Here is a 16,599-nt window from a genome sequence, read left to right on the forward strand (position 1 = left end):
AGAGATGAATAAATAAGGGACGTCCCTTCTAATGAAGGGACTTTAGTGGTGCCCCATACCTTTGCTAAGTGATAAATCTTACCCTCCAAGCAGTTTTATTCTTTTATCTAAGTGCTTTACCATCTTCAATCTATACATTTACATATAAAATTTAAATGTAAGGAGTTAACTTACCAGAGGTATAGGGAAGTGTGTTGCATATTGCAAATGGCGAAGGAGGTCATAACTGGATGGAAAAATCAGTTCTCTCAGTTTTTCTCTCTTCACTGACTTCTCACTGTTCACTGAAATTCTTCCCTCTAACAAACAGTTGACATTCTCACAAGACTCCCCAGGCATTGGAGAAAAAATCTAAAGTAATGTAAAACAAATGTTTAAGATTACTGGAAACTGAAACATTCACAATTCAACCACTACATTGATTCTGCTCCTATTTACCTCAATGGAGGTGCTCAAGATTTAAACCATCATGAGAATAGAGAATCAGGCTCAACATGTAAAAAATATATTACACAACATTACCCCAAGCATTTGTACAGTGTGTATGTACAGACTAATAGTGCTTTGATATGCTGGAGATGGCCTAAGGGACAACTGTGGAAATCAGTGAGAGCTCCCCAATGTAGAAATGAAGCAATGCTGTAACAGGTGGGTGTATGAAGATTATGATGCAATACCCTATACTTGTAACACTACAAGGATTGGAAATGAAAGAATATTGGCCATATGACAATAATAAGATGGTTCTAATTCAGAATCATGGAGAACACGTTTGTGCAAATAGGAAGCAAGGGGCAAAGAAATGCATAGTGTGCAGAAAAATAAAAAATTAAACCTACTGGAAACTCCGAACCAAAATCTGTCTTAAAGTCACTCTTGTCTACATCATCAAAAATATTAGTGGTTCCTGAGTCAATGCCCATATGTTCCATAATACTATGTTCCTAATAATCACCAGAGAGAGAAAAAACACCAGTCAGATTATAATGAAAATTCTGTTTGATTGGTCATAAAGCCAAAAATTCCACCCATTTAAAATTAAGAAATATTTTATTGTTTAAAATCAAGAAAAAACAAACCATTCCTACTGTCAATATTCACAATGTTCCCCAATTTATAAAAGGTTTTCTAATTCATACCTATATACTAAAGATAATCAAGGATAGACTGGTTGAAAGGGAGACAAAGACAGATAGCACATCTTGTTCACCAAGAATCAGCATATGTACTCGGGTGACTCTGCCCATAGGGGCTCCTATAGAACTCAAAACTGTTTTCACCAGTATTGCTACCTGCCCTCCTTTGATGGATAGTATTTCCTCTGATGCATGTGTCCCTCTGGACACCACAGGGTGTAATCTGAACATATCCCATGTCCTCAACTTTCAATCAGGTTGTGAGACTGTGGGAGCTGAAAAGGAAACCGAGGAAACACAAGAAGCAGACCATGGGTACTTTACAGGTTGTGCCACAGGATGATTTCACCTCAACAAATTAAGGACCTGATGTAACGTTCACTGAAGTTAAATGACAGCCTTTCCCCATTTACTTTGATCTGCTTTCCTGAAACTCAGAGATTCCAGCTGGGATTGTACATGTATCAGAAGCATTGCCTTGCATTATCATCTTCAGCTGAAGGGAATTCATTATACCTGCACTGCAGCTGGGGTATTTCAAAGCACCAGGATAGACACACATTTGATCTGGGACTCCAAATGCAACAGATTTTCACCTCTTTTCCAATTACTAAAAGATCAGGTTTGAAGTTCTGCACTCCTTGTGTGGAGGTCTGCTACTGATGCTGAACCTTGAATGCAACAGAAATAAGTGAAGATGTGTATTGTTACCTCCAATTTCACATCATGGTCCTTAGAATAGTGTTCATCCACAGTTTCTCCAGTAGGTGAGCGTGGTCGAGTGGTTGCAGTAACTGACAAGTCTCCACGCGATATTAAAGTGCACATGTATGCATCATGGGAGAAAACGTCATGTCGAATAAACTCGCAAAACAGCAGCACCAGATTCACAAATTCAGTCTTCTCATATCCACTGTTTGGGTCAGCTACCAAAAAAATTAATTGTAGTTTAAAACATAAATGTGCTCTTCAATTCCATAAAAATGTCTTTAAAACCATTTTTAACCATAGCTGTTTTTTATTTTTGTCTTCTAAGTACCGCTTTTCTTCTCTACATAATAAGCCAACTCTAATCCAGTGCTGCATAACTGGCATACTTAGACTTGTTACCATTCAGGGCATCTCTCTGAAGAACTTTCTTCTGGCAGTGTATTCCAAAGCATTCTGCTCCATAGACTTCTGCCCACATTGCATTACCAGCAGGCTATTCACTACTCATTTCTTTAATGTATTTCTACCATGTTTAACAATGTACGAGCATATTACATATTGTAAAAATGGACACACTAGGATTGCTCTCTCTCTCTCTCTCTTCCTCCCCACCCCACACCTCGCCAAAGAAGTCTTCATGATTTTATTATGTTTCTATCTATTGGGGCATTTTAGGGTGACTATATGAAATTATGTCCTTAGTAAACACCTTTTGAACACAAATCCTTTGAAATATTTTAGAAAACTATTTGGAAGATTATTTTATTACAGATAAATGTTAACTTTATTTTTTCAGATAAACATACTCATGTGTATCTGAGGGGGGGAAAAGGAGAAGAAAGAAAGAAAGAATCATCCACTTTTGCCAATGAGTTACCATTGGCTGACAAAGAATCAAGAATGAATAATCATTTTTGAAGGTGACTATTTTACTTAATTTGCATTTGTCACAGCAATACTAAAATTTTACTCCGTTTGTAATATATCAAGCATTTCATGTTTGTAATCATGCAGAGGTAGCAGAGTAGCTTTTTACCACAACTTCTTTAATAGGAAACAACACCTCCAGCTAGCCACAAATTCAACTCATCAACAAGTATTTGAAACCAAAATGAAGTTACACTGTAAAATCTGAAACTAGTTCAAAATACAACCATTGTTCTACAAACAGCAATAATTTGCTGCAACATTAAGCAATTTACGGATGAACAAGTGAGTTTGCTAGGTCACTCCCAACTTTTGGCAAACAAACAAAGCCCTTCTATTTTTCACCCTAATGCACCTTTTATAAACTCTGTTTGTTGTAGTTCTCAATATAGTACACTATCACAGTTACGTAGTTACAGCCCAGCTATGCTTTCACTTTAAAAATAGAACTATCAGAAGTGTATACCTGATAAACTAAAGTGAAAATTTCAGTTAATTCCTGAATTGGGAAGGAAGCCAAAGCTCACTAAAAAATGTTTGCTATAAAATTAAAATAGTCTAAGTTTAAAAAAAAATTGTTCAAAGGACAGATAAAATTGCACACAGCTTCAAAAGTAGAACCCCCAGATGCAGAGAAGTGGTAACTCAGAGGAGTGAGAGAAGTATCTTTTAAAAAAAGTACAATTATAGTATAGCCATTTTTCCTCTATTGATCGATACCATCTGCACAGTATTCTCATTCTTGGAGACTGAGTAGCTCACACAGTATCTCAAAAGTATTCAAGTACAATACATTCTGCAACAAGTTTAACAAGAAGGCCAGTATGCAACCCCACAAACACCAAGCTGAATGATTTCAACATACTTTTGTTTTATGTTTCAGATAGAAAAGAGAAGGGAAGGAGAAGATACCTCAAAAACCAACAGAAAGATCTAAGAAAACTGAACTTCACAAAATGAATAATTCAAAATTTAGCTCTCTCAAATCCCCAACATGAAAAAAAAATCTCTAAAGAACAAGCGAGTTAACAGAGGGCACAGGGATATATAAGAGTACTAGGATCACCAAAATAATGTAAGGGGCCTAGTGAAAGCATGTCACACTAGTCATCATAATTAATGTGAAACGTATGTATTGTGACAAAGCTCTGTCCTTGCCTCCGTGGGTCCTGCATTTCCTGGCGGATTTCACTACCCTCAGAGGCTCACTGTGACCCTCCACGTAACCCTCCTCTCTCTAGAGACAAGGGTCACAGTCTACTGAGCCATTTTCATCATAAGCCAGCGAGGGAGGTGAGGAGAAGTTATCCTTCCTTGCACAGTCTCTGTTGTCTCCCAGTCTCAGTGATTAATCAGGGGACAAAGGTGCGGGGGGAGCCCGGGCCCACCCTCTACTCCAGGCTCCAGCTCAGGGACCCTAATAGTATCAGCTATGGTAATGACCTTTTAGAAACATAACATGTACAATTCCCTGGGCTACTTCCCCCACAGCAGCCCTCACTTCCTGAAGCTCCACTTCACCCTTATCTCAGGGCCTCCTTCCTTGTGCCTGATATGGTGTGTACTACTCAGCCTCTCCACCAGCACAACTTCCTCTCACAGCTCCTGACATGCCCACCCACCTGACTAACTGGGAGGCTTTTAACTAGTTTCAGCCAGCCCCTGATTGGCTTCCGGTGTCCCAATCAACCTAGCCTTCTCCCTGCCTTCTGGAAAGTTCTTAATTGGCCCCAGGTGTCTTAATTGACCTGGAGCAGCTGCCATTTCACTTATCCTGATACTAAGGATTTGTTTAGCCTGGAGCTAATATATCTATCTCCCACTACTTTTCCATAGCCATCTGGCCTTGCCCAGTCACAGTATGGAAAATACATGAGGACTTATGTATAGATGCTGAATATTATATTCTCTAGGCCTTGTCGTTAAGAGCAGATCAATCAAAAATAGCATTCCTTGAGACAAACCTCCAGACAGAAGATGAGACACACTTAACTCCCTCCCGGACCATTGATGTATTGTGTATCTTACAAAAGAAGTTTATTAGCATACTGAGTCAAATGCTCATGAAGAGTTTACAGAAATTTTAGAAGGAAATCAACAGGAAGAGGTGAATAGTGGGGGGAAAGGGACCCTGTTTTCAGGTGAAGATCAAAGTTCTGGCCTGTTATATCTAGGGCGCAGATGAATCCCCGGGTATCCTTCAATCTGCAAAGACAAATGATATTTGGCTTGAACTTATGAAAGAAGGATCTCAGCCATCCTGGTTGAAAACACTATGGGGAAGACTTGTGGTAAGCTACCATGTAGGAAAGAAGAATTTACTCACCTTATGCAGTAATTGCAGTTCAAGATGTGACCTGCTGTGGGCACTCCATTTCAGATGCGCATGTCCCTGGCCTGCACATGAGTCCTGTGCCTCCTCACGCCAGACACCAAGGCTATGTAGGGATGTGGAGGTGAACCACCTTAAGTTCCTTTTCCACTCAAACATCTCCATAGAGAACAGTCTGAAGCAGAAGGGAAGGGAGGCTGGGTAGTGGAGCACCCACAGGGACACACATCTCAAAGCACTGCAGTTACTGCACAGGTGAGTAAATTCTTCTTTCATACACGACAGTTTACCACAGCATAGTGCTTTGAAAACGTACGTACTGAGGCCCACGGAGTAGCCCTACGTATCTCAGACACCATTATGTTTTTAAGCAACACTATGGATAATAAATGCCTGTGGTTTTATAACAAGTGACAATACATCCAAATATCCATCTTGATAGTCTTTGAGCAGAAATCATAGATCTCTTGGATCCATCTGCAAAGGAAAGGAACAGTCTTGGTGACCTTCGAAATTGCTTGGTCCTATCCAAGAAGGAGACCAGATACTTTCTAACATCCAGGATATGAAAACATGACTCCTGAAGAGTTATGTGGCTTCAGGAAAATCACTGGTAGATTAATAAACTGGTTAACATGGAACTACAAGAGATTCTTCAGTAAGAATTTAGGATGTGAGCGCAAAAAAAGCCTTATCCTTGAAGAATACCGTAAAACAGGTATCTGCCATCAAGGCACCAATCTCCCCAACTCTATGGGCCAACGTGATGACTACTAAAAAGGCCATCTTCACAGATAAATGGAGTAAAGAACAAGTTTCCACAGGATCAAATGGATGTTTCATAAAGTAATTGTATACCAGGTTCAGGGCCGGCTCTACGTTTTTTGCTGCCCCAGGCAAAAAAAATTTTGGCCACCCCCCACACCCTTTTTTTTGGCTTTTCACGTTTGCACTTTGCAATGTTTTTGTTCTTTTGTTTTGACTGTTTCAAATCTTTTAAAAAATGAAACCAGAGAATTTGTAGTTAGTGAAATAAAACAATTTCCTATTACTGTATTCATTTAATTTTAAGCATTGAGAAATGTTTGAGAAACGCTTGTCTTGGTCTAATCAACTATGAATAATTTACATTCTGAGTCCAACTTTTCAGTATAAATGAATCTGACTTTTCTCAAAGCTGTATGTGTGTTTGCAAGAATAATTTTCCCCATTTTCTAAATATATTCTCCCGTTTAGCACTTTCTTTACCAAAGTGACAGAATCTGCCAAGCCTATTGTTGTTCCAATGCCACATTTCCATGCTATGCTAAGCCAGTCCTTCTGTAGGGAGTATTTCTTGTTAGTATGGCAAAGGAAAAAAGGTAAAGCACACACAAAATCTGTGGAGGTTCCTTTGCTCTGGCAGGAGAGGGAAAAAATAACAGGCAAATCTGGTTCACAACTGAGATCAGACTGACTGATTGCAGTAACAAAGCCAAGTAAAGTTTAAAATGGATTTAAAGTTAACAGTGTGGCCTTGTAAAAGACCCTTTGAGCTTTTTGACTATAGTCTCTGGCTGTTGTCCTTTTGGGCCACAACCTGAAAGTTACTTGTTATCTGTATTTATTTTTTTGGAGTTCTGATCTCAGAGCATAACTTTTTGAAGAATATATTGGTACATCTGTCAAAGAATTTACAGCTAGAGTGGGGGAGGCGGTGGCAGGGGCTGTGCACAAGGCTGCTCAGCACGGGCAATTATTGCTTCAGCTGTTTGGACAAAGACACAAAATCCTAAGATGGGAAAGGGTGGCGGATTTGGCAGCCCAGGAGCAGCAGCTGCGTTGCCTGCCCGGAGCTGGGCTCGTGCGGACTGAGCTGGCGGGCTCGGAGTGCCTGGGATTCCCGCCCCCCTCCCTCCCGCAGGAGGCTGGCGCTGGGCAGAGGCGTCAGGCACCTGCCCGGGGGTAGGCTTGGCCCGAACACTGCAGCCCCAGCGCCACTGGAGAGGAGAACCCTCGGATCTGCTTCTCAGCTGGGCTCCCTGCTCCGGCAGCCAGGGGCTGCTCCCAGGAGGGGACCTGCCTTTCCCTGCACTTGCCCGGATGGAGCTGGCGCTGCTGCCCAGGTCTAGCCGCCATCTGCTCCCCCAGTGCACAAGCCTGTGCCTGGGCGCAGCTGCCTGACAGGAGCAGCCCATGGGCATGGGCTTGCGCCCAGGCCACGCTGGTGCAGCTGCCCAGTGTTTGCCCATGGGTCGAGCAGCTGCCCGCGACTAACCAGCCTCCTGCGCTGCCCATGTGCTCCAGCCTGCGCCTGGGTAGCACCGCCACCACTGATTGCTGGGACTAGCCGCCTCCTCCCCCGGTGGATGCTGCCGGGGAGCAGGCGGAGCCCGCAGCTGGGGGGGAGGGCTGCCCCGTCCGCCGGAGCGCCTGCAAGTGCCCTCTGCGCTCACCAGCATGCTTTACTTGCAGATGGTGATCATGGCAGGGAACATGAGGCTGGCTTATTACTTCGAGTACATGGACACCTTCACGGTCAACGTGCAGGGGTTCTTTTGCTACGAGGGCTCCTACCCAGGGCTGGCTCTAGGTTGCCACCCCTGGAAATGTGCAGCCCCAAGCACGTGCTTGCTTTGCTGGTGCCTAGAGCCGGTCCTGACCAGGTTCATGTCCCAGGTCGGGGTGAGATCTTTTGTCTGGGGGGTAGAGCATCCCCAAACCCTTAATAAACCTACATGATATAGCATGAGCAAATATGGAAACTCCCTCTATAGCCAGAAGAAAGGATGATATTGCAGCCAAATTGACCTTAATTGAGTTCACTGATAATCCCGAATTCTTCAGATCCACCAAATAATCCAGGATGACAAAGAGGTACAGCTTCAGGCAGGAAGCAGCAATGACAGCATCTGTGAGAGAATCTCTTCCATTTCTGCAGGTAAGTAGCACAGATTGACTTCTTCCTTCTACTCAATAACACCTGTTGCACTTCCTCAGTACAGGAGGATTCTTCCCACAAACCATCCAGGAATCACACCTAGAGGCAGAGAACACCTAGATCGGAGTGAAGCAACCCACATCCTGTGAGAGGAGATAAGGAGTGGTGAGGAGCTTGAGCAATGGATGGATGCATAGATAAAGCATATAAGGATACTAAGCTTGTCTCAGACAGGTTGGTATTATTAGGATAAATCCTGTGTCAGTGGAGTTGGAGGAAATGCATACAACAGATCATTCTTCTGTCCCCCAAAGAATTACATCCCAGATCCCATCTTTAGCAGAAAAGAGGACACTTCTTGTTCCTGAAGGTGGTGAAGAGATCCACCTCCAGCAGACCTCATCTTTGGAATACATTGTATAGCACTTGACAGTCTAGCTCCCATTCACAATCCTGTGAGAAGTGCCTGCTGATGACATTGGTTGCAGTGTTCTGAATGTCTGGGAGGTGGCATTGTATCTGATGAGCTATGCACCAGTTCCATAGTTTCACAGCTTCAGTGCACAGAGGAGCAGGGACTTGTTCCTCCTTGCTTGTTGATGTAAAAAGTGCAGAACATGTTGTCCGTCATGACCCTTATTGATTTGTCCATGATCAGAGGTAGGAAATTAAAGCAGGCATTCCTGAGAGCCTTGGACACCAATAGATTGATGTGGAGATTGGTCTCCTGAGTTATCCATCTGAGTTGTAAGAGCATTGAGATGAGTTCCCCATCTTAAGTGTGATGCATCTGTTGTTAAAGTTAGGGATGGAGTTGGGCAGCAGAATCGAACTCCTGTGCAGACACTGAGTTGATCTTTCCACCAATCCAGGGAGTTCCCCACTTAAAGAGGAACCATCACCTATCTAGCCAAGATGTGTCTGACTGGAAACTAGGTTGTTCTGAGCCAACCTTGAAAGCTATGGAGAGGTAGCTTTGTGCGATCAGTCTCAAAAGTACAAGCTGCCATGTGTTCCAAGAGCTGAAGATAGTTCTTTACAGTGGTCTGATGATTCACATGAATTGTCCATACCAAACCTAACAAGACTACAAACCTGTCTGAGGGAAGGTAGGCTCTGGCTGTCAACGCGTCCAAAGATGCCCCTATAAACTATGTTCTTTGCAGGGGTTAATGTGGATTTTCTCACATTTAGCTGGGACACAACTCTTGGAATGGAGCAAGAGCAGTTTAGATTGGAGAGAGCACGGCTTCATAAGAATGGTCCTTGAGTAGCCTGTTCTGAAGATATGGGAAGATGAAGATTGCCTCCTGTCAGAGATAAGAAGCCACTACCACCAGAACCTTGGAAAACACCCTTGGGGCAAAGAACAGGCCAAAGGGAAGCACTTTGTATTGAAAATAATCCTGGCCTATAGTGAATTATAGATATTTCCTGTGCAAAGAGTGTACCACTATATGGAAATACAGATTTTGTCGGTCAAGGGCCAAAAACTAATCCCCCTTCTCAGTGAATCATGAGCCATGAAAGGTGGTGGAAACATAACCATTTCATCTGGTGACGAGGATGAAATGGGTGTTTGAGGGGTAACCTCCTTATCCACACTGGCATCAACCCTGTTCCTCACGTCTCTTTCCTGTGGGGTGAACTGGTTGGGGAGGAGAGGACTGCACAACTCTAGTCTCCCTTTGAGATAGTACTTGTGGTCTGGAGAATTTCTGTTGGTAAACAGCTCAGGGACCTCAGTACTGCCATCAGGGAAGGGGGGGGGGGGCATATGGGAGTGGAGGTGACATACAGGGCTGGTTCCATCAACCTTGATGACAGTCATGATTTTCCCTGCAACTCGGATTCCTGGACCGGGGGGGGACGGGACGGACACAAACACACGACGACACGGACACAACCCTGAACTGATATAATGGAGGCTGACTGGAAGTCTCCTTCATTCTCCCCAAAAACATCCAATGTAGGAGCCCTAGGGTACAGTAGAAGTCTGGAGATCGAGGTGTTGGTACAGAAAGATGCTCACTACACATGAGAATTGGGGATTCCAGCTCATCCATCATGGACAGGTCCCTCAAATATCTAAACTCTTGCAGTACGGAGCTGGTACCGATGTAGCAGCCAAGGACATAGTAGCCAAAGCTGATGGTACTGCTGATGGCAGGCGTAGCGATGTAGACACCAATGGAGAATGGCATAGTTGCTTGCTCGTTAGCAAGGGTGCCAAATGAATAAGTGCCAAAAGCACGACCGAGCTTGACAATAGCAGGCCAGGATGCTTATGCTTGCCCTCCTCCCTGGTAGAGGGGACTGATGCCCTGTTGGAGCCATATGTCTCCCACAAGCTCCAGGACTTTCCAGATCTTCTGGTACTGGAGGAGGAGTCCTTTGACTCAGTGGTACCAAGCTAAGTGGTCGAGGCTTCAGAGATTGTAGATCTTACAGGCAACCTAGGCTTTTTTGGAGCAGGCTCCTTCAGAAGAGAATCTGTACCCCACTTTTTGGGAGCCCTCTCAGAAGCCTCCTATGACTTCCCCTTCTTAGGAGCCCTGCATCAAGAGATAAGGGGAACTGAATCTATCTAGAGACAGATGTATGGGTTGTGGGCTCCTGACCTGACTCAGAGGCTGGTTGAAATGAGCACTCCATCACTAACAGTCTGAGCTTAATCTCCTTGTTCTTTCTTGCCCTGGAATTGAAAGCTAGACAGCAATTGCACTTCTGGGTGACATGGGGCTCCCACAAACAATGGACACACTTAGAGTGGTCATTGCTCACAGGTATAGCCTCTCAGCAGGAAGAGCAGTGTTTGAAGCCTGGCAAGCCAGGCATGCACTGCCAGAAAGACAAGGCTCCCCAACAAGAAAGATGGAGGCGGGGGGGGAAATCCTCTCACTACTAACTAACTAATTTTAACAAACTACTATAAAAAGAATACGAAATAGCCGAGGCACACTCAAGGCAGGCAAGCTAGAGCTCTGTCTCAGGCCAAGGAGGTAGAGAAGGAACTGGGGGCAGTTTGCCCACACATATGGTCTCTGTGTCCAACAGGAGAAGCCCAGAAGAGCAGCCCCTAGTGACAGGAATCCAACATAACATCTAAAACAGCAAAAACAGTCCGCAGTCCCTGAGACTGTAAACACCGAGAAGTATTTGCCCTGGGTAGTCCTCACCAAAATGAGACCATTAGCACCTAAATGCAGATTTTACAACAAACTTATAACAATTTCCTGTTGCTAAGGAAGTACATTGTTGAAGGACTGTACTATGTATGTTTCTACAAAACATTTATAATCTCCTTCATGCAAAAAGTGTCAGCAGTCCATGTACTTGCCAGACTTCTGAGTCAGGAGAAACTGTTATGAAACATCATAAAGGAGTTTCATTAGACTAAGAAATTTTTGATGGCTACTTAGCATGCCCAATAAAAAAAATCCCACTTGTTTATAATCTGACCAATTTTCTTTTCAAGTTAAGCACTGAGAACTAAATATATACCAAAGTCAGCCATTTTTAATTCCTCATGAAATCAATACTTTATATTATGAATTATGCATGAAAAGTGTATCTTTCCCATCCTAATACTGCAATTCAAACATGGATAAAAGGAGTTTGCTCAAGTTTTCCAAAAATTCACCTTTGGGCACAGAAATCACGGGAAGATTTCAGCACAAAAACGAAACATTTTGGAAAATTATGATAATGTGAAAATGGATGGAGGGGATCATAATGGAAACTGCAAATTAGCAGCATATGGTCTGACAAAGCAGAATAAATTCAGCAGCTGGACAAGACCAATTGCTCTGGTCCTATTTTGGAACAGAGATGAATTAATACTTACATAATGAGGGAGCCTGTGTATCTAAAAACCTCAGTAGGACATTCTGAAAGACAGGAAGGCTGGATCCAGGGAGAGAAGCTGAAGAAATAGATTCTTTTTCATCCAGCACTTCTGACTCACCACATCTCTACACAGTGGGAGAAAAAAACCAATTAGCATATCATGCAACTCTAAATGTGACAGTGTTTCTCTTTCTCCTCACAATGTAATATCCACCAAAATCCCAGAAATCCCACTGAAGCACTACTGAAATAAAGCATTTTCCCACCTCTGTCTACCTTCAGTACTTCTAAAGTGCTTATTTAAGAGTTATATAATAATTATGGAAAAGATGTACATGAGAATTGGATAGAATCACCACTTGTATAAAACGTTATAGTTAGAATGTTTTAGTAAAATTCAAACAAACTTAATTTTCTGGATTGATTACACAAACAGGCTATAATTACAGCTTTAACAAAGGAAATTAATTTTCTTCTTTTGCGTGCATTACCCATTACTGGTGTAATGGGTTCTCCCTTCCCCTCACTGCCTGGCTGCAGGGCAGGAGGTAGCTTGAAGGAGCACAGGGCGTATGGAGAGTGAAAGTAAAAATATGTTTGTGTGTATAGTGCTATCTGTAGCCAGTTCCGGTGGAAGAAGCACTTCTATAAGAGTACTCTGGCTGCATTAAAAAGACTGTTGCATCTTAAATCAATACAGTCTTGCCTCCTACTTTTGGATACCCCTTATGCTAAACTTTGTTAGTAGGACCATCTATTGAAACAGTCTGTTCGACATGGCTTAAAAAAACACAGTTTACACTGATGACCATTAAAAAGTCAATATTTATCAATGGGCTACCACACCACAGGACCTGAGGTACTCAATTATTAGATTAACAATTAACTGAAGTACCAATGGCATCTCCATTTGATCTCCAATGTGGAGAGGGTTTAATTTTATAAAGAAAAAGAGTTGTAGAGGAGCTAAGAAATATTATGAGCCAAATGTCAACTGATGTAAATTGGCTTAGATCCATTTATCTCAATAAAGACACACCTTTTACACCAGCCAAGGACACAGCCCTGAGGCTATGTGAAACAGTTTTGCTGTTCTCTCAGATTCAATGGAAAAAAACTTAGCCAGTTTTACATAATGTATGGTTCTCTTTAAGACACATTATTTTGGTTCAGAATTGACCACTTGGTTTGTAGAATTCTCCAGATTTTGTAGGCCATCAGAGCACAATCTTTAGTATGCATAATCGTGCACCTGTCAACCCAGTTTAACACTCTAATTTCTTCAAGGGACAATAGATGGCAAGCCTCCACACACAGTACTATATATAAACTCCTAATACACAAAAGCAAACCATGACAGGAAAAATAAATAGTAATAAAACTAACTGAAGCTAGTTTAAGGTTTATTTTTATTCAGAAGCTTCTTTATCACTCAAGTTAAGACATGATTCAAGAACCATAAATTGGTGGTATAACATCCAATTTGCCAAGTCTGATTCAACAGTTTAAAAACTCTATGTTGTATCAAGCTAATTTCTCCTCAACTGCTCATTTTAAGTGCACTGGCAACATATTATTCTAAAATGAGAAAGAATAACTTACTTCTGCCTCAATTTCTGCTTGCCTCTTCTCCAGGAGTTTTGCCACAGCCATCGCCCTGTGTTTGCCAGATCTTTTACAGCTCACAGCCCATTCACAAAGCAATGTTACCACAGCTTCATCATTAGGGGCAACCTGTTCAAAGGAGAAACAAAATAGTCATTTCACTTCCACAGGAATAGCACTGCTTATTTATTTGCTGGCTAGAACCAGCATGGAACCAGGCTGCTGGTGGTGATGTACTTTGTACTAGCATTCTGTTTTACCCACGTGAAGCAATTTTTAGAAATTACTGATGCATGTGTATGCACATTTTATCTTCTAAGGGGATAAAGTGGGTGTGGGAGGGCATAGTGGCAGCAGAAGAAGGAAGCAAGGGGCACAACAGAAGCATCAACAGATATAGGGGGATATACTGGGGATAACGGGGAAGAGGAGGGACAACGGTAACTAATGAACAAGGGATAAGTGAATCTGGGGCTGGGTGTAGCAGAGCACCCCATATTTCAAATTTTATACAAATTTCATGCCTGTCACATGCTGATTCAATGCATGTTTTATGTAATTTGTTCCTCAGCTTTGCACCTCACCAACGTAGACAGGTCTGGAAGAGACAGGGAGGTCTGTACTTTCCCCACCCCCTAGAGAAGAGTAACCCTGAGCGCCCCCAGCCCCAGGAAGAGAAAGACGGGAGAAGTCGTTCATCCCCATTCACTAAGAAGAGCACGCCAAGGATCCCTCCTTGTTCAAATCACTAAGTGTTGGAAACAGCCCTGTTTTCTTCTCTTCAGTATGTCAGGGGAAATAGAAAATAGAAGGCCCAGACTTTTCCTCCAGCTTCGCCACAGACCAGTGCTAGGTGGGAGGCCTCTTAAAGAAGGGATTGTTTGTGAACAGAGGACCACAGAACTTTAATGGGGAAGGGAGAGAGGGAAGAACCTCAACATGTTCAAACAAATATCTACACTTAGTCAAATACTGACCTTTTGGAGCACCTGATAATTAAGATACTCACATTAAAATAAACTTAAAATCAATTGGAATACACACAGCAGCCCCCTGGCTTCTCTGAAGCATTTTACTCTAAATGCTGGCAAGTACTTTTGAATAAGGACTGCACTTCTCAGAGACTCTGTAACACATGTAAGCAAGAAGATCTGAAAATATTTTCATGCTTAATTGACATGGAGTTTTTCACCCAGCCCCCAAAATGGGACTTCCCCCACACATGTAAGCAGCTTTGGTTTGGTTCCTGGGATGTATATTGATCAGCATTGCCCATTTTTCTTTTGTCAGCAGAGTACAACTAGCAAAAATCCTACACATAAACAGAGTTGTCAGAGAAAGCAGATTAGTGTGTGTCACATCATCTAAAGAATCATAATAGAATATGCGATGGTGCACCCCATAAGGCTTTATGGAAATATGCTTATGAATGTATATATGACATAACTGGAATATGTTTTATGCTACATATGCCATGTAACATATCTGTGTAAAGGTTATGATCTACTGAATATATTCATCCTATTTGTATGCATGTGTCATTGTTGTATTCAAAGTTATGAATATTGGCTGTATACTTGTTTGATTTTAAATAGCCTTAGTAAGGCATTTGGTCAGCTTCTTTGGAAAGGAATTTGCAAGTTAAGTGCCCAGTCAAGAAGCACTTAATGGACATGGATCTTGGAAGGCTCCAATCCACATAAGAAGTCTACTTGAGGACGTTAAAGGTAGCATGTGAACCATGGCTGCTACCTGTAAGTTTGAGTCATGCATGGACATGTGACTTTTCCATGAGGCTCCAAAACTTCATCGTGTAGCTTGAATTCTACACAGGGGGAGAGAGGGGTATCCACCCACAAGACAAAGTCTATTTAAATCCCTGGGAGACACCTCCATTTTGTCTTCAGCTGGCTCAAGAGATAGCCTCTCCACCCCCAAAGGATACCTGAAAGAAACTGGAACAAAAGACAGTAACTACGGGGGGGGGGGGGTGAGTGATTGCTGGACCCAGACTAGAAGGAGACTAGTCTGTAAAAGGAAGCTTACTGGAACACCTCTGAGGGTGAGGTTTTATCTGTATTCAGTTTTCTTACTGTATTAGACATAGATTTGCATGTTCTATTTTATTTTGCTTGGTAATTCACTTTGTTCTGTCTGTTACTACTTGGAACCACTCAAATCCTACTTTCTGTATTTAATAAAATCACTTTTTAAGTATTAATTAACCCAGAGTATGTATTAATACCTGGGGTGGGGATGCAAACAGCAGTGCATATCTCTCTATCAGTGTTATAGAGGGCAAACAATTTTTGAGTTTATCCTGCATAAGCTTTATACAGAGTAAAGGAATTATTTGGGGTTTGGACCCCACTGGGAGTTGGGCATCTGAGTGTTAAAGACAGGAACACTTCTTAAGCTGCTTTCAATTATGCCTACAGCCGTTAGGTGACATGGTTGAGACCTGGGTCTGGCTCAAACCTGGCAGGGCACTGAGGTCCCAAGCTGCCAGGGCAGGAAAGCGGGGGCAGAAGTTGTCGTGGCACATCAGTTGGCAGCCCCAAAGGGGTTTCTGTGATCCAGCACACCACAAAGTAGATCACTAAAATGAGAAATTGGGATTTTAGCCATGTTTTAAAGGGTTGACAGATTTATCAAATTAATATCAGAAAAAGGTATTTTAAAATGTTGACAAGTTAAATATTGAGCCTGTATCCTTTGGGGATTGGATTCTGCCATCTTCTAGGAAGAAAACTCAATGTACAGAACAATCTGATTTTAATATTTTCTAGGCATTAGCTCAGCAAGAAAAGTAATCCAGGTACCAGCAACAGGTTAATGAAGATTTCACAATCTAAAAGAACTATAAGCATGAGGTTCTCTTGTTACATAGTGAGACATCAGCCATGGAAAGACACTTTTTTGGAACCCCAAAGATGAACAAAGAAACAAAAAACATGCTGCTTTTATGAAGATCACTGTATTTCCTAAGCAAGCTAAAAATCTTACAGCATGACTTACACGTTGTAAACGAAGAGTCAGACCTTAGCTATCTACTGTATGCACATCAAAGTTTAATATTGAAGTCAATTTTATTTTGTTTAACTTCACTTTTATTGTGG

General features: G+C 42.3%; 2 protein-coding genes across 13 annotated transcripts in view; one reads left to right on the plus strand and one right to left on the minus strand.

The window, feature by feature from the left end:
- P2RY14 (purinergic receptor P2Y14) overlaps positions 1-2,695 on the plus strand; it is a 34,503-nt gene extending 31,808 nt beyond the window's left edge. Inside the window, exon 3 of the transcript XR_013636345.1 lies at positions 2,644-2,695. The gene's annotated coding sequence lies outside the window, so the exon portion shown is untranslated. The remainder of the gene's footprint in view (positions 1-2,643) is intronic.
- The window catches only part of MED12L (mediator complex subunit 12L), a 321,530-nt gene that overhangs the window by 223,549 nt on the left and 81,382 nt on the right, over positions 1-16,599 (minus strand). For 9 of the 12 annotated variants that reach the window (XM_073359677.1, XM_078854406.1, XM_078854404.1 and 6 more), the window contains exons 11-15: positions 13,478-13,609; positions 11,874-12,000; positions 1,848-2,062; positions 840-944; positions 175-351 (exon numbers count right to left, since the gene is read on the minus strand). In XM_073359677.1, the coding sequence (XP_073215778.1) occupies positions 175-351; positions 840-944; positions 1,848-2,062; positions 11,874-12,000; positions 13,478-13,609 (756 nt within the window). The remainder of the gene's footprint in view (positions 1-174; positions 352-839; positions 945-1,847; positions 2,063-11,873; positions 12,001-13,477; positions 13,610-16,599) is intronic. The other 3 variants (XM_073359680.1, XM_078854411.1, XM_078854410.1) reach the window with 1 other exon arrangement.

This window comes from Lepidochelys kempii, chromosome 9, assembly GCF_965140285.1.
Source record: "Lepidochelys kempii isolate rLepKem1 chromosome 9, rLepKem1.hap1, whole genome shotgun sequence".
Taxonomy (NCBI): Eukaryota; Metazoa; Chordata; order Testudines; family Cheloniidae; genus Lepidochelys; species Lepidochelys kempii.